The sequence below is a fragment of the Erpetoichthys calabaricus genome, chromosome 3 (assembly GCF_900747795.2).
Source record: "Erpetoichthys calabaricus chromosome 3, fErpCal1.3, whole genome shotgun sequence".
Taxonomy (NCBI): Eukaryota; Metazoa; Chordata; class Cladistia; order Polypteriformes; family Polypteridae; genus Erpetoichthys; species Erpetoichthys calabaricus.
Window position 1 is genome coordinate 166,496,170 of NC_041396.2, and position 26,340 is coordinate 166,522,509.

The 26,340-nt window shown below is 38.0% G+C and overlaps 1 protein-coding gene across 8 annotated transcripts in view; it reads right to left on the reverse strand.

Annotated features, from left to right (window-relative positions):
* senp6a (SUMO specific peptidase 6a) overlaps positions 1-26,340 on the reverse strand; it is a 162,090-nt gene that overhangs the window by 44,418 nt on the left and 91,332 nt on the right. For all 8 annotated transcript variants that reach the window (XM_028797497.2, XM_051925555.1, XM_028797491.2 and 5 more), the window contains 7 exons: positions 25,697-25,941; positions 25,420-25,572; positions 25,281-25,314; positions 11,984-12,172; positions 3,577-3,776; positions 1,362-1,483; positions 1,145-1,261 (listed from right to left, as the gene is read on the reverse strand). In XM_028797497.2, the coding sequence (XP_028653330.1) occupies positions 1,145-1,261; positions 1,362-1,483; positions 3,577-3,776; positions 11,984-12,172; positions 25,281-25,314; positions 25,420-25,572; positions 25,697-25,941 (1,060 nt within the window). The remainder of the gene's footprint in view (positions 1-1,144; positions 1,262-1,361; positions 1,484-3,576; positions 3,777-11,983; positions 12,173-25,280; positions 25,315-25,419; positions 25,573-25,696; positions 25,942-26,340) is intronic.

Here is a 26,340-nt window from a genome sequence, read left to right on the forward strand (position 1 = left end):
GTTGACTATATTCTGACAGCTATTTTGGAACTGTCATAAATTAATTTCCAGTTATGTAAAAAGAATGGAGAAAACAACCTAAACTGTATTTTTTTTGTAAATTCAAAACATTTAAATAAAAAGTCTGCTAAATAACAGTTCTTATGTCTTATATTTTTTTCTCCGTCTCCATGTTTCTAAGTCCTTGTTCACCCTTTCCCGTTTTGAGTTTCACTACTCAAAACGTGGAGCACTCGGTCTCTAACCTGGGACCTTCGGGTTACAAGGCAGCAGTTCTTACCTCTGCACCATTCAAGAACATGTGTAAACTCCCTGTCGATTGACATTTGAGCTTGAGTTTTTAAACACAATGACAGCCACATGTAAATCGAATGCTCTTTTTTTCTTTGGTTATATTCTTGAATAAATGTGCATGTGTTTATTTGATAGTTGGACTAAAGTCTTCACACATTATACACTTCATGTCATTATTAGTATAACATGGAAAAAGTTTCTGCTTTACATATGTATTCAGCATTTCTTGCATTTCTTTTCATCCTACACTTACCCAGATCTTTGTAGACATGGAACACACATGAAATGCATGTATTCCAAATAACAATATACTGTATTATTTACCCTATTAAAATCTCCAGATATCACACGCAGCTAAGGAGCCTTGGCTTGAGCTGGGAGAAGTTTTTGCCCAAGCTGTGTTCCGTTAAAGTGGGGGATGGGACAGCAGGCTGCTTGTGCTGATTGACACATTTACAAAACAAAAACGAGTTTTTTCGTAGGCTTCAGGGATTCTAGTGTTAAAACTGAAAATAACACAGATAGTGTGGTGATCTGTGAGGTGCTATGTCACTTCAAAGTCTGCTGTGTTTCTCAGTTGTTGCCATTTTGGGTTGTGCATTGTGGTGTTAGGTGTACATTTAGAAGCTAACAGTTTGTAAATATGCCTTCTAATAAGGATGGTGTAAAAGTCTAATAATATACGTATCATCTTTCTGCAAAGACTTGTGTTTTTCTCACTAGAAAATGTTTCCTTGTTTTATAGTGAATCTGCATAACTCTGTATTGCCAGATATTCAAATCTACTCTAACTTCATTCAAAATGTCATCTAATATTTTTTAACAAAATAAAAGCAAAAAATAAACTTACTTTAAATAAAAATCAATGATAACATCATTCAAAAATTCTCCTTCATTTAGGCAATGAAGGTCTTCATTTGTGACAGAAATGCCACCCTTAGCAGGAGGGGGAGGATAGACTATTAACCTGATGGAATACAAGTAAAAATGTTACTCTTTAATTGGTGAAATTTTTAATTATCATTTATATATTCATATAAAATGTATAAGAATAAGTAATAGCTTACTTTTCAATCGGGCCTGAAAATACAGGTTGTGAATCAGATGTTTCTTCATCGTCATCAAAGAATTGTGCAGTTGCACGTATGTGTGTTGAAAACATTTGAGGCTTAATACTTGAATCTGAAGACTGTAACAAAACAGAAATCATGAATATTTAAATAACACTTGAGACCTTAGAGCACAGAATGAGAAGATAAATATTTGTCACTAGTTCCAGCCATAAGAATGCATTAGCAACATTTGTCTGACATAGAGGCAATAAATGAAAAACAAATGCAAACAGCAAAGAAGAAGTTATAATTCAAGATATAGTGTTAAAAAGCAAACTGCTCATTTCAAATCATACTGCTGAAATTTCTATTTCAACTTCCGCAAAATTGTTTAAAATTACTTTGTGCAGTTTTGCCAAATTATCATTAAAAATGTGATCTTTATTCATATACCTTTTAGTTAGCCTTTCAACCTAAAAATAAACAATTTGATTACTGATTTCAATATTGAGCTTTATAAATACAACTTTGTATACTTTCAGTAAAAATGAGCCAACCTTTAACATTATCCTGAAAGCTTATAAATTTCATTATGTAAAAACTGTACCAATGAACTTTGATGATCAGTTTATGAGCAAATTAAAATCTGAACCATTATTCAGACCAACACAGATAAAGTAATCTCTAGTGTAGCATGCCTCTTCAATATTGAGTGGAGGGAGACAGCAGTACCTCTTGGGTGGTTACTGTAGTGGTTGTCCACATTTTATAAGGGTATGTTCCAACTGTAGAGAAAGCGCACTCCTTACCTTCCTTAAAAAAGCAAGCTGTCAAGTCCAGCAATATTCATGTGGATTTCACTTTGTACATAAAACAGCTCTTTGTTCTTGCGTGAATATTAAAGGTGCCATGTAAGTTTGTTTGTACAGTAAAAGCAATTTTCATTTTATTATACAGCATTTAAATATTTTATTTATTGTTTTAATTTATTATTTACGGCTTTTAATGGAGTTATTTTTACTTTAAATAATGTGTATTTGCAGTTTAAGTTTATCAAAATGGGTGTTTTGTTAGGGTCTGGGAATAGATTAATTCACCTTCCATTATTTCTAAAGGAGAAAACTGATTCGGACTTCGAACAATTCAGAGTTCAAATGGCCTCCTGAAATGAATTAAGTTCGAAGTACGAGGCACCACTGTATGAAAAAAAGTTTGTATACCACATTAAATTTACAAAATAATAAATCTGAGATATGTTACTGATTTTTCTCTTAATGTAGAATACGGCAAAATTACAAAATTGTAGCTTACGCCATGACTTACAAAATGGTAGTATACAACACAAATGTGAATAAATGAGCTATCAGCTAATCCTGGAGAACTTCAATCATCAAAACTTACATCCATATGTATTCATTTAAAAGTGGAAATTTGTAATGTTCTCCCTGTGTCCTCATAGATGTTGTTTGGGTTTTTTCTTTCCAAATATCAAAGACACCTACAATAAGTTGTCTGGAGACTTCAGATTAGTCAATAGTAAGTTTGTGCATCCTTTGATGGACTATTCTTCAGTGGAGACTGACTTCCTGTTGTGTGCAAGAACTTTCCAGAACAGAGCCAGGAGTCCCTATGACCCTGTGTTAGAAAAGAGGAACTACTCCTTTCTTCTCCATAAAGCACACACATTAATTTTCTTAGTGAGTTCATCGAATACTGTTGAGGTGAGAGTTGCTTTTTAATGAAATGACACAGTCACTTGCAGATACTATGTTCCAACATGGAAGCACTTAGGGTGAAATGACAAAACTACTGCATTTAATAGTGCCCCATGAGTAACCATCAACAAGGTTAACTGTTACAATCCAAGTCTTGACAAACTGGAAAAAATAACTTAAGTCACCTCATTTGTGGTGCAAGCCATACGGATGAGCAAAAAGGTCAACTTTGAAGTTAAAACTGCATATGCAGATAAACTAATTTGCTCCTCATAATTGAAAGTTCATCTGCATACTTAGCAACCACTCCTACATTTAACTGTACAAGAAATAACCATGGAATATGTTAGAAAACATTGTCAGTATATTTTGTATCTTATTTCTCCATGAATGTTTAAAGACAGATAAGTTATTTTAAATTCAATTGAAATTTTTTATCATATATATATATAGGCAGGAGAAAAGGCTGTTTTATATCAAGTATAGGTTTTAGAAAATGAAATGTGTCCTTTTACCTTGTCATTTGGAGAAGGCTCCTCACATCTTTTAATGAATCTTACAAGTCTTTTATTAGCTTCTACAAATGAAATACTGACCAAAAAATTATCAATCCCATTTGCATTCCCAATTTTTTTAAATATTTCAGTTAGCATTGCTTGAGCATATGGATTTAAACCACTCTCAAATATCAAAACAATGTACTGTTCATCTGGACCTGGGAAGAGAGGAAAAAAAATTCAAATGAACTGTGTCAATAAAACAATAATGTTTTAAATAAAGCAAGAAAAATCCTGGATCAATAAACCTTGACCTAGGGGTTATTACAGAACATGCAATAAATACAACAAGAAAATGAATTTGTGCAAAACAACTACATTACATAAACTATATATACTGTATATTATATTTTTATATTATATATATATATATATATATATATATATATATATATATATATATATATATATACAGTGGTGTGAAAAACTATTTGCCCCCTTCCTGATTTCTTATTCTTTTGCATGTTTGTCACACAAAATGTTTCTGATCATCAAACACATTTAACCATTAGTCAAATATAACACAAGTAAACACAAAATGCAGTTTGTAAATGGTGGTTTTTATTATTTAGGGAGAAAAAAAATCCAAACCTACATGGCCCTGTGTGAAAAAGTAATTGCCCCCTTGTTAAAAAATAACCTAACTGTGGTGTATCACACCTGAGTTCAATTTCCGTAGCCACCCCCAGGCCTGATTACTGCCACACCTGTTTCAATCAAGAAATCACTTAAATAGGAGCTGCCTGACACAGAGAAGTAGACCAAAAGCACCTCAAAAGCTAGACATCATGCCAAGATCCAAAGAAATTCAGGAACAAATGAGAACAGAAGTAATTGAGATCTATCAGTCTGGTAAAGGTTATAAAGCCATTTCTAAAGCTTTGGGACTCCAGCGAACCACAGTGAGAGCCATTATCCACAAATGGCAAAAACATGGAACAGTGGTGAACCTTCCCAGGAGTGGCCGGCCGACCAAAATTACTCCAAGAGCGCAGAGACGACTCATCCGAGAGGTCACAAAAGACCCCAGGACAACGTCTAAAGAACTGCAGGCCTCACTTGCCTCAATTAAGGTCAGTGTTCACGACTCCACCATAAGAAAGAGACTGGGCAAAAACGGCCTGCATGGCAGATGTCCAAGACGCAAACCACTGTTAAGCAAAAAGAACATTAGGGCTCGTCTCAATTTTGCTAAGAAACATCTCAATGATTGCCAAGACTTTTGGGAAAATACCTTGTGGACTGATGAGTCAAAAGTTGAACTTTTTGGAAGGCAAATGTCCCGTTACATCTGGCGTAAAAGGAACACAGCATTTCAGAAAAAGAACATCATACCAACAGTAAAATATGGTGGTGGTAGTGTGATGGTCTGGGGTTGTTTTGCTGCTTCAGGACCTGGAAGGCTTGCTGTGATAGATGGAACCATGAATTCCACTGTCTACCAAAAAATCCTGAAGGAGAATGTCCGGCCATCTGTTCGTCAACTCAAGCTGAAGCGATCTTGGGTGCTGCAACAGGACAATGACCCAAAACACACCAGCAAATCCACCTCTGAATGGCTAAAGAAAAACAAAATGAAGACTTTGGAGTGGCCTAGTCAAAGTCCTGACCTGAATCCAATTGAGATGCTATGGCATGACCTTAAAAAGGCGGTTCATGCTAGAAAACCCTCAAATAAAGCTGAATTACAACAATTTTGCAAAGATGAGTGGGCCAAAATTCCTCCAGAGCGCTGTAAAAGACTCATTGCAAGTTATCACAAACGCTTGATTGCAGTTATTGCTGCTAAGGGTGGCCCAACCAGTTATTAGGTTCAGGGGGCAATTACTTTTTCACACAGGGCCATGTAGGTTTGGATTTTTTTTTCTCCCTAAATAATAAAAACCACCATTTACAAACTGCATTTTGTGTTTACTTGTGTTATATTTGACTAATGGTTAAATGTGTTTGATGATCAGAAACATTTTGTGTGACAAACATGCAAAAGAATAAGAAATCAGGAAGGGGGCAAATAGTTTTTCACACCACTGTATATATATATATTTGCAGTTGGAGATCCACAAAGGGAGAAAAAATGAATCACGTATCATAAAATAGTTTTATTCCTGAGCTTTCAACCCCTATCAGGGGTCTTCATCAGAGGATAATGCTTAGACTTACAAGAATCAAAGGCAATATATAGCAACACATTCAGTATGGGGGGGGGGAATGGGGGGGTGGGTGGAGGTGACTAAGTCAGTATGATCAAGGGGGGGGGGGGGGGGGTTGTATAGTTTAATTAATGTGTATATGTCCTTCTTAAGTTGGCATATGCTGGGTTTATGTCCAAGTATCTGTTGATGGCATTTTCATCTGATAGCCAAGACTCGGCCAACTCTCTGGCGCTTTTTGTACTGGCCTTAAATTTTACTTTTACATTGTCCCAGTTGAATGTGTGTCCTGTCAATTTAGTATGTGCATATATCAAAGATAGTGCGTCCTTTCTTCTGACGGCGTTGCGATGTTCCTGTACACGTGTTGAGATTTTTTTTGACATTTGTCCTATGTATACAGCTGAGCAAGAATTGCATGGAATACTATAAACTGCGTTTCGTGTTTCGGCTGTCGATTTCTTGTTTTTAGCATTAAACAGGACCATGCGCAGATTGTTGGTGGGTTTATGTGCTATTCTGATGCCCCACTTGGTCAGGGTGCGTGCCGTGCCTTCTGACACATTATGGTGATACGGGAGTGAATGCCAGGTGGGGTGGGGGTTCTGATTTACGTCGATTGTATGCTGATTCCTTTGCCGTCTGCTGTGTAGACTCCGATTAATGAAAGTAAAATTTAAGGCCAGTACAAAAAGCGCCAGAGAGTTGGCCGAGTCTTGGCTATCAGATGAAAACGCCATCAACAGACACTTGGACATAAACCCAGCATATGCCAACTTAAGAAGGATATATACACATTAATTAAACTATACAACACCCCCCCCCCCCTTGATCATACTGACTTAGTCACCTCCACCCACCCCATACTGAATGTGTTGCTATATATATATATATATATATATATATATATATATATATATATATATATATATATGTGTGTGTGTACATATGTATCTATATAAGACTGGGGCCAAAAGGCATGAACCCCAAAATAAAACTAAAGCCTTAAAACATACCATAAATGTTTTTCAAGCCAAGACTATAATTGAGTATTGATCAGCATCTTGAGATTGCACAAATGTTTTAAAACAAATACACTTTTGTGACATTCTGCTACTTTAAAAGAAGTCTGGCAGTGCTCTTCAGCCTTCACATTATTGTCTGTCAGACTCCATAAAATACAATTATTATTTTGAGTGTTTTTAGCATTTATAACTAGATTTTTCTTCAAGTTCATGTTTATTGTCATGTGCACATAGTACTTGTTGATCTCTTAAGAATATTAAGAACAATGTAACACCAACATGTGACACCCTCAAAAAACAGTATTTAAAGACTGCAACATAAATTTATAACAATATATACCAGTACAAACTGCATTTGGTACTATGACCAGCTGTTTAGTTACCTTATAATCTATGTAAAGAAGCTGTCACTGAAACTACTGGTGTAATTTTCAGTGACGCTATAATACCATTTGTCAGAAGGGAGAAGTAAGAAAAGCAACTGAGTTCAAAGGCTGAGGTCTTTAATAATCCTGTGCATGTTATGGATATGCTACACAGAAGGCTACTTGGTGCCATTTGTAATCTACGCCACCTGCAATCATACTATATTGATCTGAGAAGGTTCCATACAGCAGGATGTTGTGTATGGATGTACTCCACTTTGGACTTGTAAAACTTACTTCGAATATACAGAGAAATTCAAGGTTCATCAGACATCTGAGAAAGTAAAGGCATTTATAAGCCTTCTTAACAATTATTGAAATGTGTTGTCATTTTATACTATTGACTAGCTATGCTACCAGTTTAAGATGGTTTAAAATCTAAGTAAACAACAAAAACTTCACCATATTTAGCATTGGAATACATAGTAATGTATTTTATAAAGCATATAGTAATACAATGCACTGCATTTCTCATTTCAACAGACGGGTCATCACAAATATTACCACTGCTTTTATGAATCCCACATCAATTGACATATAAAAACATGAGAACCAGATGAACACACAGACACTTGTCCTTTTATTAAGACAGATACTGTATGTCTAGTTATCCTTGCTGACGCATATTGTCCTAAACTGAGTAAATGGGTATCCCAAGACTATTTTTGGACTTTTAGAAGATTTATTATGCAATAATAAATTATTAACCTCAGTATCATATTGCTTCTAATTTAAGACAGTTTTTCCATATGCATCCTAAATTTGAGGCATTTCACGGTTATATCTCACAAGACTTTCTACAGCTTAAATATAGGAAATAAGCTTGTGCACCCTTGTGAAAGGAAAACCGGTTCAGTACACATGAGCTTGTCAAATGAAATTGAATCTACAAAACAAAAAATTAAACATATTTCTCTAAATAAAATTGTAAACAATGAATTTCAGCCTCTCCCACCCCACCAAAGTTATAAAAACAAAAATGACCAATTAAATAAATGAAGAAAACAGCTGTAACTCAAATTGCTGGCCGGTCAAGAATCATCAAATCAAATAATGAAAATAACTACAAAATAAACTGCTATTATAAACAAGTGAAGAATTTCTGAAATATAAATAAAATTCTGCAGTATTTCTAAGCACTCTTTAAAGTACTGTTTTCTTTTTAAGCAGACAAAAATGAGGACGAAGATGTTGCCTCTTTTTTCTTTTTTATACAAGTCAATTAATGGCTGAATTATTGTGAAACACAGGTCACACATACTCAAAATTAATTTAGCAATATAGTTTGTGTAGTCACAGAAGAAGCTTTTGCTACAGGCAGTGAACTATGAATGTACACTGAACAGCATGAATAACTGGATTTTGCATTTGATCCACGCCATGCCATAACAAATTTTTTTCACTCATGCCACATGCAGATTCTTATAAAAACAGTACAGAAACAAGGTTAATTTAATTTGCAACCTGAAGTGCCAAGGTGTTGTCCTTCACTTCTATATTCCTCCAGCCAAGCTCACCACCATTTATTACACATTGTTCTATTGCACTTGTGTTTCTAAACTTTAACCAACTTCATATTTAATGAAGGGAAAATGTCTTAAGTTGTTTTTTATGAGTAATGTTATTATTGAACTGTGTCTGTTCCTTGGTGTTATTTTAGCAACAAGGGAGATGTCGAGGCTATGGGTATTTCAGTTATGGATTATTTTCAAAAAGCAGGAATAAATCTGTATACAGCAGTGACTCTAAGGCACAACATGAATTAAAATGGGTCAAGTTCTAGTCAAGATATTTTTTTAGTTTTAATTTGTATTTAGTTTTTGATTTCATTTTTTGTTTAATCTGAGTTTTAGAAAAAACAATTTTTTTACTGTTGTTATTTAGTATATAATCCATGTTAATATATACAATTTTACTGTCTGTGACTTTTTTTTTCATGAAAATGCATTAGTTTAAGGCTTCCAGTATAATCCAAAAAAATGCAAAAATCAAATTATAATCAATATAATTTATCACTTTAACCTGCAACACATTTTAAGCAAACACACATATAAAGTAGAACCACAGATTCTCTGTGATTCATTTAATCAAGGTTCTCATTATTCAAAGCGAACCTATAAGTATGATACACTAGTTTTTTTATAATTTATAAAAACTTTGCCCTGAGAAGCTGGTGACTGTGGGCATCACTCACTCATACATCCCCAACTGCACCCTTCCACTTCTATCAGTGTGTCGTCAGCACTGACCATGTACACACTCTCTGTTGTTTCAATTACTAAGGATTTTTGTGTTTATACAACAATGAGGTCTGCATAGAAAATTCACACAAGATTTCTCATACAGAAATTCTAAATGCCATTGAAATAGCCACTGTGTATATTGCTCTGCAGGAACACACTACACCTGTCAACATTTTAATGCCAAGGCAACTGTCAAACACTATAGCATGGAGGTGATGAACATTAAACTCACTACGGTATTAAAACTGGCCTAAAAATTATACTGTACCATATAAAAATGTCAAAATCTTTTAAATGCGTAATTTTTAATACAAAATGGCCATTGTCATCCATTTTAAAAGAGTTTTCTAAGTTAGCATCATTACCCTAGATAATCAGGGTTCTACAGTACTCATATTTATTTTAAGACATTTCTTGTTGCTGACATTCTTGTTTTTACATTAGTTTTAGTTAACCAAATGATTCTTTCATTAAGAACATGGATTGTTTTAGTTTTTGCTAATGGGACTAACATTGCATAAAAATGCATTGGTTTTCCACCGTGTATGATATATTCACATTGGCCAGACAGACAGACAGATACATAGATAGATACATAGATAGATATGCATAGTGTGGGGGAGGAACGATCTCCTCAGTCTGTCAGTGGAGCAGGACAGTGACAGCAGTCTGTCGCTGAAGCTGCTCCTCTGTCTGGAGATGATACTGTTCAGTGGATGCAGTGGATTCTCCATTATTGACAGGAGCCTGCTCAGTGCCCGTCGCTCTGCCACGGATGTCACTGTCCAGCTCCATGCCTACAATAGAGCCTGCCTTCCTCACCAGTTTGTCCAGTCGTGAGGCGTCCTTCTTTATGCTGCCTCCCCAGCACACCACCACATAGAAGAGGGCACACGCCACAACCGTCTGATAGAACATCTGCAGCATCTTATTGCAGATGTTGAAGGATGCAGCCTTCTAAGGAAGTATAGTTGGCTCTGTCCTTTCTTACACAGAGCATCGGTATTGGCAGTCCAGTCCAATTTATCATCCAGCTGCACTCCCAGGTATTTATAGGTCTGCACCCTCTACACACAGTCACCTCTGATGATCACAGGGTCCATGAGGGGCCTGGGCCTCCTAAAATCCACCACAAGTTCCTTGGTTTTGCTGGTGTTCAGGTGTAGGTGGTTTGAGTCACACCATTTAACAAAGTCCTTGATTAGGTCCCTATACTCCTCCTCCTGCCCATTCCTGATGTAGCCCACGATAGCAGTGTCGTCAGCGAACTTTTGCACGTGGCAGGACTCCGAGTTGTATTGGAAGTCCGATGTATATAGGCTGAACAGGACCGGAGAAAGTACAGTCCCCTGCGGCACTCCTGTGTTGCTCACCACAATGTCACACTTGCAGTTCCCGAGACACACATACTGAGGTCTGTCTTTAAGATAGTCCATGATCCATGCTACAAGGTATGAATCTACTCCCATCTCTGTAAGCTTGTCCCTAAGGAGCAGAGGTTGGATGGTGCTGAAGGTGCTAGAGAAGTCCAGAAACATAATTCTTACAGCACCACTGCCTCTGTCCAAGTGGGAGAGGGATCGGTGTAGCATGTAGATGATGGCATCCTCCGCTCCCACCTTCTTCTGGTATGTGAACTGCAGAGGGTCGAGGGCGTGACGGACCTGTGGCCTCAGGTGGTGAAGCAGCAGCCGCTCCATGGTTTTCATCACATGCGACGTCAGAGCGACAGGCTGGAAGTCACTCAGCTCACTAGGATGTGATACCTTTGGGACTGGGGTGATGCAAGATGTTTTCCAAAGCCTCGGGACTCTCCCCTGTTCCAGGCTCAGGTTGAAGATGCACTTTAGAGGACTTCCCAGCTCCAATGCACAGGCCTTCAGCAGTCGTGGCGATATTCCATCTGGACCCGCTGCTTTGTTGGCACAAAGTCTCCTCAGCTCTCTGCTTACCTGGGCTGCTGTAATTTGTAATTCCATAGAATCACTTTTTACTCTATATTGCCTCATAAAAATATGTCAACTTTACAAATTTTAAATTTTTACATTTAATTTTAAATGAAGTCTTCCTAAACTGTGGAACATGTTTAGTTTCAACTATGACTTCCACAAATGGCAGTCCCCTTTGTCGATGCATGATCACATTCACCTTCACAAAATATATACTAATCAATATATTCAGGGATCCTGGGAACTTGCTTTAATATGGTATCCTCCTTTACTACTTGTGTTGTGAAATTATCATCTGCCTTTACCTAAAAAGATAAAAAAAAATAATATACATCCTAATGCATATTTTATTCTTCTGGCTAATTTCCAGCATTTAGTATCTTCAGCTTTGATATTTTAATGGCTTGACTGAAAACTAGTTAAAACCATGTGAAGACTGAGATTACCATACAAAGGCAAAATGAAACCAGTATTTTGGAACACAATACCCTTTTTGAAACAAGAAAAAAAATTACTTAAGCCAGTATATAGTTGTTATTATTATGTCCATATACAATGTCATATTACACTTACTTGATCCTTTGCAGTCATACCATCCATTTCCCTTTTCTTTTGTCATTTTTAATTGCGTCTGTAGTCTTAAACAAGCCTCAGGAGTGGTCTGAAAAAATATAACTGGTAACTTCTTGGCACAGCACCATTCACAGCAGATAATTTCAGAGGTGTTTAGATGTATTGACTCCCTCCCATCTTCAGGAGAAGCTATGGCAAAAGCACAGACAGAACATAAAAGCAAAAACTATTATTAAAATTCACCTAAAATGTGCATATTCTAGGGATACTAAAGCAAAGGCTATATCCATTAAATGTTTAGCTCACTTAAATAAACCCAAGGGCTGTAAGGCGTTGAAGCCAATCCCTGCTGCATTCAGCAAAAGGAAGAAACCAGTTGTACATGGGGAACCATCCATAATGGCTAATAAGCACAAACCAACAGTCGCTGACAATGAACCAATTTTAAGTTATCAATCTACCTAACCTGAACATCTTTCACATGTGGAAGGAAAACTGGAGTAACTTTCAGTGAAACTACCTAGAGTAGAACAAAGAAAAATCCACACAGACATGAAGAAAAAGAAATTATGCAAAATAAATAAATAAACTGGATGACATTCCAAGTCAAACTCATTTGCTCAGAAATGTTTCATTTTGGAACAAACACTTTATAACAATTTATTGGTGTATTTTAAGTGGTCACTTTATTAGGTACATATGAGCAATAACACAAATTTTATGCAATGATTAAATTATGTGAGTACAAGAAAAACTTTGAACTGGAGAATATTACAAAAGCTCCAATAACTGAAACAATGAAAATGAATTTGTGCAAAACTATATTAAACAATATAAATAATGTAAACAATGAGGACATTTCAATTGCTTCCTTTTGTAACATGCAATAAGCCTATGTCAAGTGCTTCTTTTTTGACAAATGTATATTTATAAATGTATCTTTTTTTAAGCTGTAGCATAATGGTTGACCCATCAGCAATAATTACTCTGCTGCCAGCCAGGTACTTTGTTGCAAAGCTGTACAGGTCATCACCATAAAATTTATAGTAAGACATTTAAAATACTGTGCAAATTCAGGTATACAGATCCATTAACATTGCTAAGAACATGTTTTTTTTTTTGGGCTGGTCTACTAAATAATGAAATTAAATGGAAGGCTCAAATATGTGAAATGCTGAATCTTGAACATGAATTCCAGTTCTCCAAGTGGTTAAGTTATTATGAATATGCTTCACAATAAAAGTGGTAATAAATATTTAGTCTGGGATAGGGTGGCAACTATGGGGGCTGTTGCTGCTGGCAATGTTCATATAAACTGGAAAGCATTAACAGCTAAAATATACACATCACGGTATAACAGTACAATTTTCCACTTGTGCTATACTGTAGTTTCCTAGAAGCACATAGTGCAGGAACAAGCATTAGGATTGTTTAATTTGTGAGACCAAGTGCCAAGGCACTGTCCTTCACGCCTACTTTCCTATAACCAAGTCCAGCACCCTTTATTTTTAATAACTTTCTTAGTACTTGAATCTGCCTTCAATTACCTACTAAAAATAAAGATCTTGGAAACAGGTCTACATAGTAACTATTGAATCATTTTAGCCTATCATACAGTATTACCGGTATATTGCAGAACTAGCCGACGCCCACTGTAGTATACGGTGGTGTAAGAATAGGAACGGAAAACGGTGAGAAAGGAATTCAGAAATCAAGAAGAAATAAATACTTCTTGATAGACGCAGTGTGCATGTAGAATTTCCGGCCAAGCAGGATTACATGTGAAAGTGATAAATAAATTAGGCTTTCCGAATTTACGTACTATGGCCATGGCATCCTGATAGTTTTGTTGCATGTATCTTGGACTTCCTGAAAATGTGGATGGTAATATGATCATTTTGCCTACATGTACGTTATTTTCAGCATTTGCTTGCAGTGCGTCTGAAAGTCTTTTGTATTGTTCCACGCACAGATCTTGTTGATGTAATCGGAAATAGTTGAGACGGGCGCCCTCTGTTTAAACATACGCATCTACGACGTACTGTTGGAATAGTTTGCAGCTGGAGTGCAAAATACTAAATGTATTCCTCATTGCTAATCTGTATGCATAAAATTAGCATTGAGTAAGCCTTATTCACTTGGCGGGTCTTTAATCAGGAACATGTAAATCTTTGTGCCAGCCAATGTCTCTGTAAGGGAATACAAGCGGGTAAACCATAGGATCGCAAATCATATTGAGCGTGGAAATCTGTTTACAGGAGCTGCCTATGGGATAGATGCAAATGACCCTTTCGGAAGGCTGTTCGCCATCTAATCCGACGAAAATCGCTGCAACATCGGTGTGACATGTTGGGGCCTTGTATTGTCGTAAATCCTGCCTAGGGTTTTCCTTGAAAACCATTCGTACAGATGCTCTTGGATTGGACTAAGCGATTTCATGCCTGTGTTTGTATGATGTAGCGAAGGGGTTGATGGTTCTGAGCATGGAATCTAGCTGGAGAAGTAAATTTTCACTGCATACAGAGTTTGCTTTATTTTGTAAGCATACTTCAGTAGCTTGCGCTGTGTCAAAAACATACAACTGTCCATATCCTGGAGAGGTAGAAGTGTTAGTGTATAGTGGAGAGATTTGGTGATAAATTTGCCCGTGTATTTTAAAACAGTATGGTCCATGGCCAGGAAGTTGAGTTATCTGTGCACCCATGGAAGCAAACGCTAGAGAAGAGTTGTATTCTTGAATGTGTTCACGATAATTTTTAGCTTCTGATGTTTGCTGTGTAAGAAGCTGTTGTAAAGACACAGGTGGCTCCCGCAAAGGTGGTAAAGCTACTTTACCGTTGTGGCAGCACCTCGAGTACTTGTTGGATGTATTACGCTCAGCAGGCCAGTATAGTGGATGACATGGAAGAGGACGAATGGGAATCGAGAAATGTGGAATAAGTGACCAAGCCCCATGGAAGATAGTAGCTTTTAAATCTCAACTTGATTATATGTTACATTCAGGTGAATAGGGGCTAACAAGCTACATTCAGTAGGATATTCTGTTCTCATCAAAAGCTTTCTACTGTTTTTACTTATATAAATTGACAACACAACAAATACCAAACAAATTACTGGGAATGCAGACTGTTAACAGATTGTAGGACTGTGCCCCAAAACAAGTGAATAAAACTTTGTGTATCAAATTTCTATCATTTGGAATGATCTGTGTTTTCAGAAGCAAGTACACTCAAGATAAAATGCCTGCGGACCAACTATAAGCAGATATAGTCCATAAAAGTCGACTTAATGATAATGCTCATCCACTGCACTAAAATTCTGTTTTATTTGTCTGCTTAATCTTACAATTGCAGAATAAAAAGTACACCACAGATCCTTTGTACTATTAGTAATTAGGCAATGCAATGACAGAGTGATCAAAAGTCAAAAAGTTCTGTAAAACAAAGTGATTAATTAAGAGTATTTAAACTTTAATACATATTTTTTGTCTGATTTTGTGGTATTCAGTGGAAAAACAAAAAAATAAATAAAATTAAAAAAACTGAATTTTAAATTTAGAGATACGTTTCAGTTTGGCATATGTAATGTGTCTCTGACTGCAAAGGAGAACAAAAGAAAACTATAGCATTGTCGGATCATAGTCAGCAAATGAAGAAGTAAAGGAGGTAAACCATAACCAAGTTTATAAATAAGCAAAAGCCAAATCATATCTTGCCTCACAGATAACGAGGACCATTCGACTCCACCATAAAGTGGTACAATAATATGTTATTCTAGCAAGAGTCCAAGCTGCATTTCTCGTCTTGAAGAGAGATGAAAGTCCAACCGAAAACCAGAGAATTGGTCTGTCCTGTATTCTACAATTCTTAAAAGGCACATGCTTATCAAACACAGAAAGAAAAGATTTATTGGAAGATTTAAGTGTTAATTCGATATCTTGAATTTCAAAGAGATGTATAATAAACAGACAGATAGATTGATAGACAGATAGATATTTTATTAATCCCAAGGGGAAATTCACATACTCCAGCAACAGCATACTAATAAAAAACAATAATAAAGAGTGATAACAATGCAGGTATACAGACAGACAATAACTTTGAATAATGTTAACGTTTACCCCCCCGGGTGGAATTGAAGAGTCGCATAGTGTTGGGGGAGGAACGATCTCCTCAGTCTGTCAGTGGAGTATGAAAGTGACAGCAGTCTGTCGCTTAAGCTGCTCCTCTGTCTGGAGATGATACTGTTCAGTGGATTCTCCATTATTGACAGGAGCCTGCTCAGTGCCCGTCGCTCTGCCACAGATGTCAAACTGTCCAGCTCCATGCCAACAATAGAGCCTGCCTTCCTCACCAGTTTGTCCAGTCGTGAGGCGTCCCTCTTCTTTATGCTGCCTCCCCAGCACACCACCGCATAGAAGAGGGCACTCGCCACAACCGTCTGATAGAACATCTGCAGCATCTTATTGCAGCTGTTGATGGACGCCAGCCTTCTAAGGAAGTATAGTTGGCTCTGTCCTTTCTTACACAGAGCATCAGTTTTGGTAGTCCAGTCCAATTTATCATCCAGCTGCACTCTCAGGTATTTATAGGTCTGCACCCTCTGCACACAGTCACCTCTGATGATCACGGGGTCCATGAGGGGCCTGAGCTCCTAAAATCCACCACCAGCTCCTTGGTTTTGTTGGTGTTCAGGTGTAGGTGGTTTGAGTCACACCATTTAACAAAGTCCTTGATTAGGTCCCTATACTCCTCCTCCTGCTCACTCCTGATGCAGCCCACGATAGCAGTGTCGTCAGCGAACTTTTGCACGTGGCAGGACTCCGAGTTGTATTGGAAGTCCGATGTATATAGGCTGAACAGGACCGGAGAAAGTACAGTCCCCTGCGGCGCTCCTGTGATGCTGACCACAATGTCAGACCTGCAGTTCCCGAGACGCACATACTGAGGTCTGTCTTTAAGGTAGTCCACGATCCATGCTACAAGGTATGAATCTACTCCTATCTCTGTCAGCTTGTCCCTAAGGAGCAGAGGTTAGATGGTGTTGAAGGCGCTAGAGAAGTCCAGAAACATAATTCTTACAGCATCACTGCCTCTGTCCAAGTGGGAGAGGGATCGGTGTAGCATGTAGATGATGGCATCCTCCGCTCCCACCTTCTCCTGGTATGCGAACTGCAGAGGGTCAAGGGCGTGACGGACCTGTGGCCTCAGATGGTGATGCAGCAGCCGCTCCATGGTTTTCATCACATGCAACGTCAGAGCGACAGGCCGGAAGTCATTCAGCTCACTAGGATGTGATACCTTTGGGACTGGGGGATACAAGATGTTTTCCAAAGCCTCGGGACTCTGCCCTGTTCCAGGCTCAGGTTAAAGATGCGCTGTAGAGGACTCCCCAGCTCCAACGCACAGGCCTTCAGCAGTCGTGGCGATACTCCATCTGGACCCGCTGCTTTGCTGACACAAAGTCTCCTCAGCTCTCTGCTTACTTGGGCTGCTCTAATTGTGGGTTGGGGTAAACTCTCTCCTATGCTGGTATCAGCAGAAGGATGGGTGGAGGGTGCAGTACTCTGAGGTGAGAGTGGGTTAGGTTGGTCAAACCTGTTAAAAAAGTTGTTCATCTGGTTTGCTCTCTCCACATCTCTCTTGATGGTGGCACCCCGCTTCGAGCTGCAGCCAGTGATGATCTTCATCCCATCCCACACTTCCTTCATGCTGTTATTCTGCAACTTCTATTAATATTAAGTGAAAAATCATTCTAGAAAGCCTGCTTCTTAAAATTTCTCTGAACCATCACATGAGCAAATGTCTTTTCTTACCAGGAATTCGAATAAATGCTATTAGGCAGTGATCACCATAGTCAGACACCTGTGGCAACAATTTTTTTACTCCTATTAAATAACATCAAAACAATTAAAGTTCAGCCTACTGGGATCAAAAAATCAATTATTAAAGATTATTTAATTCAAATAATCAGATATGGTATTCAACCAGTTTAAATTAAGTAACCAAACCCAAGCATCTTGAGAGTTACTAAATGGTACATGTAGATCTAGTAATTTACCAATTGCATATGAGCAAGCTGAGGGAAGCCTATAGATTCACATAACCACAACTGAATTATTTTACCCTAGATTCACTTTCAAAACTAGAAATTCAAAGCACTTTTCCATTGTAACAGCATTAACAACATCTATTTATACAGTACATTTTCAAACAACAATGTAGCTCAAAGTGTTACAAGATGACAAAGAAAGTTATAAGAGGAGAAAAAAAAAATAAGATTAGGTAATATATATTAAAGAATAAATAAAACAAGGTATGGTCAGAAAATTGCAATTGAAAAATCATGATTTAGGTTATATGGCTTCACCATCTCCTCTCACCTTTCTGTCCTTTCTAAACTGGTCATTATTTAAAGTTACTTCAAAAATCACTATTTCTTATCAGGTTTTTGTTAATGCCATAATATATAGGGATGGGAATCGAAAACCGGTTCTTGTTGAGAACCGGTTCCCACTGTTTCAATTCCATGGAATTGTTTGCCATTTTTGCAAACGATTCCCCTATCGATTCCAGTCTCCTCGAATGACATCACCACGTTGCGTAGCGTCATTTACCCAGCAGGAAACATGGCGCCTAAGCGGCACAAACACTCAAAAGTTTGGTTATACTTTACGAGAAAGGATGACAACAGGGCAACTTGCAATACTTGCAAAGTAGATATTTCATCAAAGGGAGGAAACACTACGAATATGCAAAAGCATTTGCTCACGCGACAACGTTTGCACGTCCTCTCCCGTTAATACGGCAGGTAACTAATCAACTAACATTGCATATTATGTTAGCGCGATTTGCCTTATTGCAAAACCTGCTATTACTGTGCATTGCATTTAGATGACCATGACGAGAGAGACAGACAGAGTCTGGCTGGCTTAGATGCTGGCAGTTCTCGCTGCAGTCTACCGGTAGCTTCTCCTTTCACAGAGGTGGGGAAAAGTAAAAATTCCTTCCTGAAAAAGCAGATATGCTTATATTTCTGCAAAAGAATTGTTAATTCTCCATAGTTGATGGTTGCAGAATTGCACAGTGCACAGTTCCATTGGACTTGAGTTGATTGTATTTGTTGCTGGCTGATGTAGTTTTATTTTTGAGTGCTCAGCTCATATATACTTTTAAAAAGGAGAGTGTAAATGTTACTGGACATTCTTGTGTAATTGCCACAGAATTATTTATGTTATACTTTGTTGTTGCTACAGAAGAATATATATTTTATTATTATTTTACATTTACACATTTTTTTCTGGGGACCCCGTGGCACCCCATCGAGAAGCTGTAGGCTGTGAATCTCTTAAGACCTCACTGTTGGGTTTGTAAGGTCATGCTACTCCTAAATTTCTGTCTTGTTCAAAGATAAGATATAAAACAAAGTTCTAAGCTAATCGACCCGTGTGTTCTCCTTTTTTAAAAATAAGAATCGATAGGAGAATCGATAAAGAATCGAATTGTTAAACAGAATCGAAAATGGAATTGGAATCGTGAAAATCTTATCAATTCCCATCCCTAATAATATATGAGTCTGTTTTCAACACCAGCGATCCAACTTCCCATGCTTAAGCAGGATTTCAACATTTAAACAAATTACTGACTTTGCTGACCTCTCTTAATCTTAAACGTGAGAAGATTATGAAAAGATTTTATGGAAAAACTGAGACTCTAAAACCAGAGAGATCACTAGAGCAAGGGGGTGCCAACGCATATGTAATGAAGAGGGGACTGTCTGGGATGACTGTAGCAACACAACTATGTTCATTTGCTTGTCTAAAGTAACTAAAGTAGCAGTACTATTTCTAAGATGGTTAATAATTACCGGTATGACTGAAGTATAAAAAAAAGTATCAAAGCAGTCCAGTCTTTGTCTCAGGTCACTGGATAGCATCCATGTCTCACAACCATAAAGCGAGACAAGGAGCACTAGGACTCTAAAGACTTGGACCTTTGCCCTTTTGCATAGATATCGGGAGAGCCACAAACCCCTTTCCAGCAACCTCACAACCACCCCATGTACTCCCAATCCGTCTACTGACCTCATAGAAAGAGTCACCAGAGACATGAATGTCACTGCCGAGGTAAGTAAACCTCTCGACAAGGGCGACACCCTCTCCGTAGACAGCCACACTGCTGATGGCTGTGTCTAAGAGGTCATTAAAGGCCTGGATCATGGTTTATATCCAGGATACTCGCAAGCCCAGACACTCAGACTCCTCGCTCAGTCTCTTGAGAGCCCTGATCAGAGCCTCAATTGACTCCGCGAAGATTACAGCATCGTTGGAAAAGTCAAGATCAGTGAATTTTTCTTCGCCAACAGATGCCCCACAGCCGCTAGGCCCCACAACCATGCCCAACACCCAGTCCATGCATGCAAACACTGAACAGAGTAGGGGCAAGAACATCCCCCTGATGAACCCCAGAATCAACTGAGAAAAACGTAGAGTTTCTGCCTCCACTCTGCACATCAACTTTGATGGGATCCTGTGTTTCTTCTGAGAATCCTTGCATACCGATGGCTTGAGTTTGTGTCGAATGAGTGGTTGCTCATGGAGTCCCGAATGAGGCAAATTACCCGCATTGCGAGGGAACAGTCCAGTAAGGCACTACAGCCATGTGATGCGATTTCCTAAGAGTGATCAGGCTTGCAAGGATCCTCATTGTTGAGGACCCGAAAGGCTGGACCAGGCTAAGGGCATGCCCACGTAACACCTGGCTATGGCAGATAGAAGGTCATTTCCAGAGTGTGGGACTGCACCGCATATCTGCCTGGGGGGTTGCCAACCAGGATCCTGAGCTGTTTGGTCGTGTGGTGGGTGTGAACAATGCGCTGTACCAGTGCATGCTCCCCAACCTAACCTGACCTGGTTGAAATATTACTATTACTTTTCCAGGAGATCTAGTACCAATTGGGCAAGAGCACTGTAAAGCTACAGACATTCCATTTTGACATGAATAGGATTTAAAATGTGATAAAATCATTAAAGCCATAGGAACAAACAGTATAAATATAGTCACCAAACCAGCCAGCCACAATGTTCTCAAGGCAGGAAACATAAATAGGATGCCAGTTCAATTCAGGACACATTGCAATTCCATACCAGGCCAATCTGACCTTACCAGTCCTCATAAAAAAGCTTTGTCAAATATTAGTTTTTAAAAAAAAACTGAAGTGGAAAAGAGAAAACTACTTCTATGTGGATATCTGTTTCCTGTGTAATTCAGTGCCTCTTGATTTTTTATGCATGCACAAAGCACAGCATTGTTTATAGGTTTTCCATAAGCATAATAATATCTTTGCGTTTGGATTATGCTCCTCGTCCAAGGCTATATTACCAACGAGCAATGCAAATTTTATTTGCAACTGATGGTACATTTGGAAATATGCCCATTTTCTATTTTCGTTTGCGCCACTTTGCTGCTCTACGGACAACAATCTGGCCTCATCATTATTCTGGTAAAAAATATTGCTACAATAGCCCCTCCACTGTCTAACAAATGCTACGCATTCAATCTGTACAAGATCAGATTATGATCATTCAGGGTGGGGAAAGAAAAATCACTAAAATTGGTTTCAATTCACATCACATGATGATGATCTGGGAAAAATACAACATATTTAAAGACATGGAAATTTTTCAGTATCCCTCCATAGAAAAAGAAAAACCAGAACTGTCTCAGAAATAACTTGAAACTGACTAAAGTAATTGACACCCATTATTTTTAATTCTGTATTTAATTGAAATCAGAATTTGCTTTAAAGTTTTGATTCAAGAGAATATTTCAAATAATAACACAAATGAAAATGGCATTTACAAATAGGACAGGACCCTTAACATAATATTTTGTTGCACAACCTTTAGAGGCAATCACTACAAACAAGCAATCTCTGTAGCTCTCAATGAGATATCTGTACCTGTCAACAGGTGGTTTGGGCCATTCTTCCTGAGCAAACTACTCTAGCTGTGTCTGGTTTGATAGATGCCTCCTTCAGACTGCATGTTTCAATTGTTTCCATAGATGTTCAATAGGATTCAAATCAGGGCTCATAGAAGGGCACTTCACAATAGTGCAATCCACTGCCAGATGCAGGAGTTCTCCTGAGTCTTCTTCCATTGAGCCCACTGTCACTCAAAAAGCAACAGATGGTGCGATCAGACATTGATCTTGGAGTTCCACTTATATATCGTTGAAAGATATCCTTGGCTTTTTGTCTAACATTCTCACTATCATTCTGTCCATTGTGGGGTTGAATATCCTCTTGTGGCTATGACCACAGAGAGTGGCTTTAGTCCCATGGACCTTAAACTTCTTAATATTTGCAAGTGATGTCACAGAAGCATCAAGCTGCTTGGAGATAATCTTAAAGCCCTTGTCTTTAAGAGGCTGGTCTATAATTTTATTTCTGATCTCCTCATACACACGATGACACCAAACAGTAGTGTGACTACTTTTCTACATTTAAATTGGCCGAATGACTTATTGCACGATTGGAGGCACATGATACTACTTAAAGAAAACTGCTAGTTTGAAAAATGAGTCTATTCCAATTATACATGATCTTTTCTAGGGTCAAACAAACATATCCATGCCATTGTAGAATATCTTTGTAGAATAAGCAATATTTTATCTCTTTTCACACTTGATTTGCTTTACTCAATGTCATATATAAGGCATACAGGTATACGTGAGACCATTGCTTTTTATGTAATCACTTTTCAGGAAGCATTCAACACTTTTTCAATGAGCTGAAAGCGTATCTATGGAATACCACATGCACCGAAATGAAATAAAATAGTCTATTATAAAAAATAAATAAATCTTGAGACGAGATCAAGTCCCGCCCTCCTCTCAACCATTTACGGTTAACGGCCCACACCCACAGTCCTCTCACCTCTCATTCGTGTGAATTCTTTTGTCAGACACAGTTCCTGCTCTCTCAGCTCTTATAAATTTTTACGTTTTCCTCACTTTAAGTTCCCAATAAAAGATGACTTATTATGTCCAAATCTTAATGAAGAATTTCATCCCGAAGGGCTATCAACAGAAGAAATGAGTACACGAGCAATCCTAGCACCGAGAAACTAAGTCAAACAAATTTACGAGAAAATGATCACTCGGTCACATGGCAAATTGGTTAAATGCTGAAACAGGTGGTGGTAATTGTGTGGAAGTTGAAAACATCATCTTACAATATCCAGTAGAATATCTACAACCGTTAACACTGTTTGGTCTTCCACCAGCCGAATTACTGTTGAAAGAAGGATGTATCATAATGTTACTGTGTAATTTATGTATGAGTGATGGGTTATGTAATAGGACAAGATTAGTTGTATTCAAACTTGGTCGAACAATTCTGACATGTAAAATTTTAACAGGCAACAAGAAAGGTATTGTAGTACATGGAAAACAGACACAAAATGAGATCTTGATATGCCATTCGTATTAAAACGTTTACAGTTTCCCGTTAGAATAGCTTTTGCTATGACAATTAACAAATCACAGGGACAAACATTCCACAAAGTCAGTTTATTTATTAGAGAGAAAGAAACGATAGGGCAGCACGATGGCGCAGTGGGTAGCGCTACTGCCTCGCAGTTAGGAGACCTGGGTTCGCTTCCTGGGTCCTCCTTTGGTGGAGTATGCATGTTCTCCCTGTGTCTGCATGGGTTTCCTCCGGGTACACTGGTTTCCTCCCACAGTCCAAAGACATGCAGGTTAGGTGCATTGGCGATTCTAAATTGTCCCTAGTGTGTGTGCACGTGCCATGCGGTGGGCTGGCGCCCTGCCCGGGGTTTGTTTCCTGCCTTGCGCCCTGTGTGGGCTGGGATTGGCTCCGGCAGATCCCCGTGACCCTGTAGTTAGGATATAGCGGGTTTGATAATGGATGAAAGAAACGATATTCACTCACGGGCAGTTATACGTTACGTTGTCACAATGTAACTCCAAGCACGGAATCAAAATGAATACTTATGTACATGTGCTTTCTCAATTTTTTTACTTTTAATAAATTTGCAAAAATCTCATGTAAACTTTTTTCACGTTGTCATTATGGGGTGTTGTGTGTAGAATTCTAAGGAAAAAAATGAATTTAATCCATTTTGGAATAAGGCTGTAACATAACAAAATGTGGAAAAAGTGATGCGCTGTGAATACTTTCCGGATGCACTGTATATAGTAGAAAAGGTATGTCTAGTGTCCACTGCTGTACTGATACAGATTCAGTACATTCTGAGACAGTCATTAAGGCATAGGTCAATGTTGAAACTGACATGGCAGAATGTTTCTTGAAACACTTTTCTTATATTTTTTCTGTTGCTTGCATAAGAGGGTTGAATATCAGTGCCTGATCTGCACACTCGATGTGGTACCTTGTGTCATAACAAGCTACCGCAGTTCAAGGCTTAGTGACTTCCACATATCCCTTGAAACAAACAATGACAATCACTGCATTGTGTACAGTTCTTAGGGGGCTAATGTCTTCTTGTCCTTGCACTGGATTACAATTATTTTGTCTTTTTGTCACGGAGCTACTGTCGCACCACTCTGAAGCGTCCTATGACCAAATTCTTCCGACATAACAAGGCAACTAGGTCGTACAGTGTCACATACATCAGTTTCACTTTGCTTGTCAACATTTGAAGACCAATTTACATCATTGTTACTATCACTCGAATTGAGCAATGTTTCAGTTCCAGTTCATTTTACAACTGCCCTGTGCGTCTTTTAATTTGCCATTGTGTTTACTGTGGTGGCTCCGCTCCACTCGTGAATATTGAGAAGTTACCTTAGAGTTGCAAAACTTTAGAATACTGTTATTCAGGCTTAAAAATATAAAGCAGATCATTACATATCACCCTGAACGTGACTCATGATTAATAGTAATTGCATAAAATTCTCAACCAGAGTCACACTCTGTGTTAATGCCAAGCAAGTTAAGATGAGGTGCTAAACTGGTTGACAGGTCTAAATTAGTGCAATAACAGTGAATTCTGTAATATGCATCTCACAATGCACTGATGTTATATGGTGCCTGCCTTGACCCTTGTGCTTTCAGAATAGTTCCTAGCTACTAGAAAAAAAAAGAGGGCTTTGTAAGCAGAAGAACATGAACAATGCGAATAGATGGCCCAATATATACTTGGAAAGGAAATACGTTTTTTTACACTCTTCTCAGTAAAGGCTTCACAACTTACAGAATAACTAGTATTAATGTAATCAACTATTAAAAAAAAAAAAAAAATCATACTCACTTTCTGTTTCAACTTTGATGTAATCAAGGGTAAACTGCAAAATGAAAAGAACTTAAATTGTATTTTTTTTTCCACCAAACCAGAGAATGATAAAAGATAACTGAAGACCTGAACAAGTGCCACAAGCAAATTTACTTACAATCACTGGATCCGTCACTGCTCTGCGAAGAGATCCTACCCGTATGCTTCTACATTCTAGAATCATGCTTTCCAAGTTAGTAGCTTGTTCACAGGCAATAGGTGTTTTAACCTGAGCTACTTTTCTCCGCTTATCAGGAATTAAATTTCCATACTAAGGAAAAAATATTTTAGAGAAATTAAACCTTAAAATTACCCTCTTTTCTAAACTAGGATACAATAAAAGTATTTAAAAAAAAAAAAAACTGGATGTAGAAAAATTACACACTACAAAATACCTGGTCCTTCATTCGGGCCTTTCTTGGTATTATTATTCTGGGTTCTGCTTCAGGAAATATGCTACTCAAAGCCTGCTCAGCAAGCTCTGTACCGTCTTTCACTGCTGCCTCTGCTTTCCCTCCAGAGGGTGTAGGAGATGACCGAGCAGAGTCCGCAGGACGAGGTGAAACACTGTCCATTCTGCTTACACTTCCTGTGCTGGCATTTTCTGTTTCTTCATCTTCATCGTCACTAGACAAAACAACTAAAAAAAAAAATATTTAATTGGTTAATAAGCAAAAGAAACATTTTCTTTCTTTTTGTTGCAACATATAATGGACTAATAGTAGTTAACCCCTTAAATGGTAGTTATTTTGAAACATTGATGGAAACAAATAAAGAAAATGGACTTTAGCTTCTCTTCAGCTTGGAGAGGCCCGGGTGGTAGGCGCTACCCTCTCGGGCGCCCGCCCGGACCTCTTGTCACCAGGCACGGCCGGGACACGGTCACCCAGTTGCAAAATATTTAATTGGTTAATAAACAAAAGAAACATTTTCTTTCTTTTTGTTGCAACATATAATGGACTAATAGTAGTTAACCCCTTAAATGATAGTTTTTTTTGAAACATTGATGGAAACAAATAAAGAAAATGGACTTTAGCTT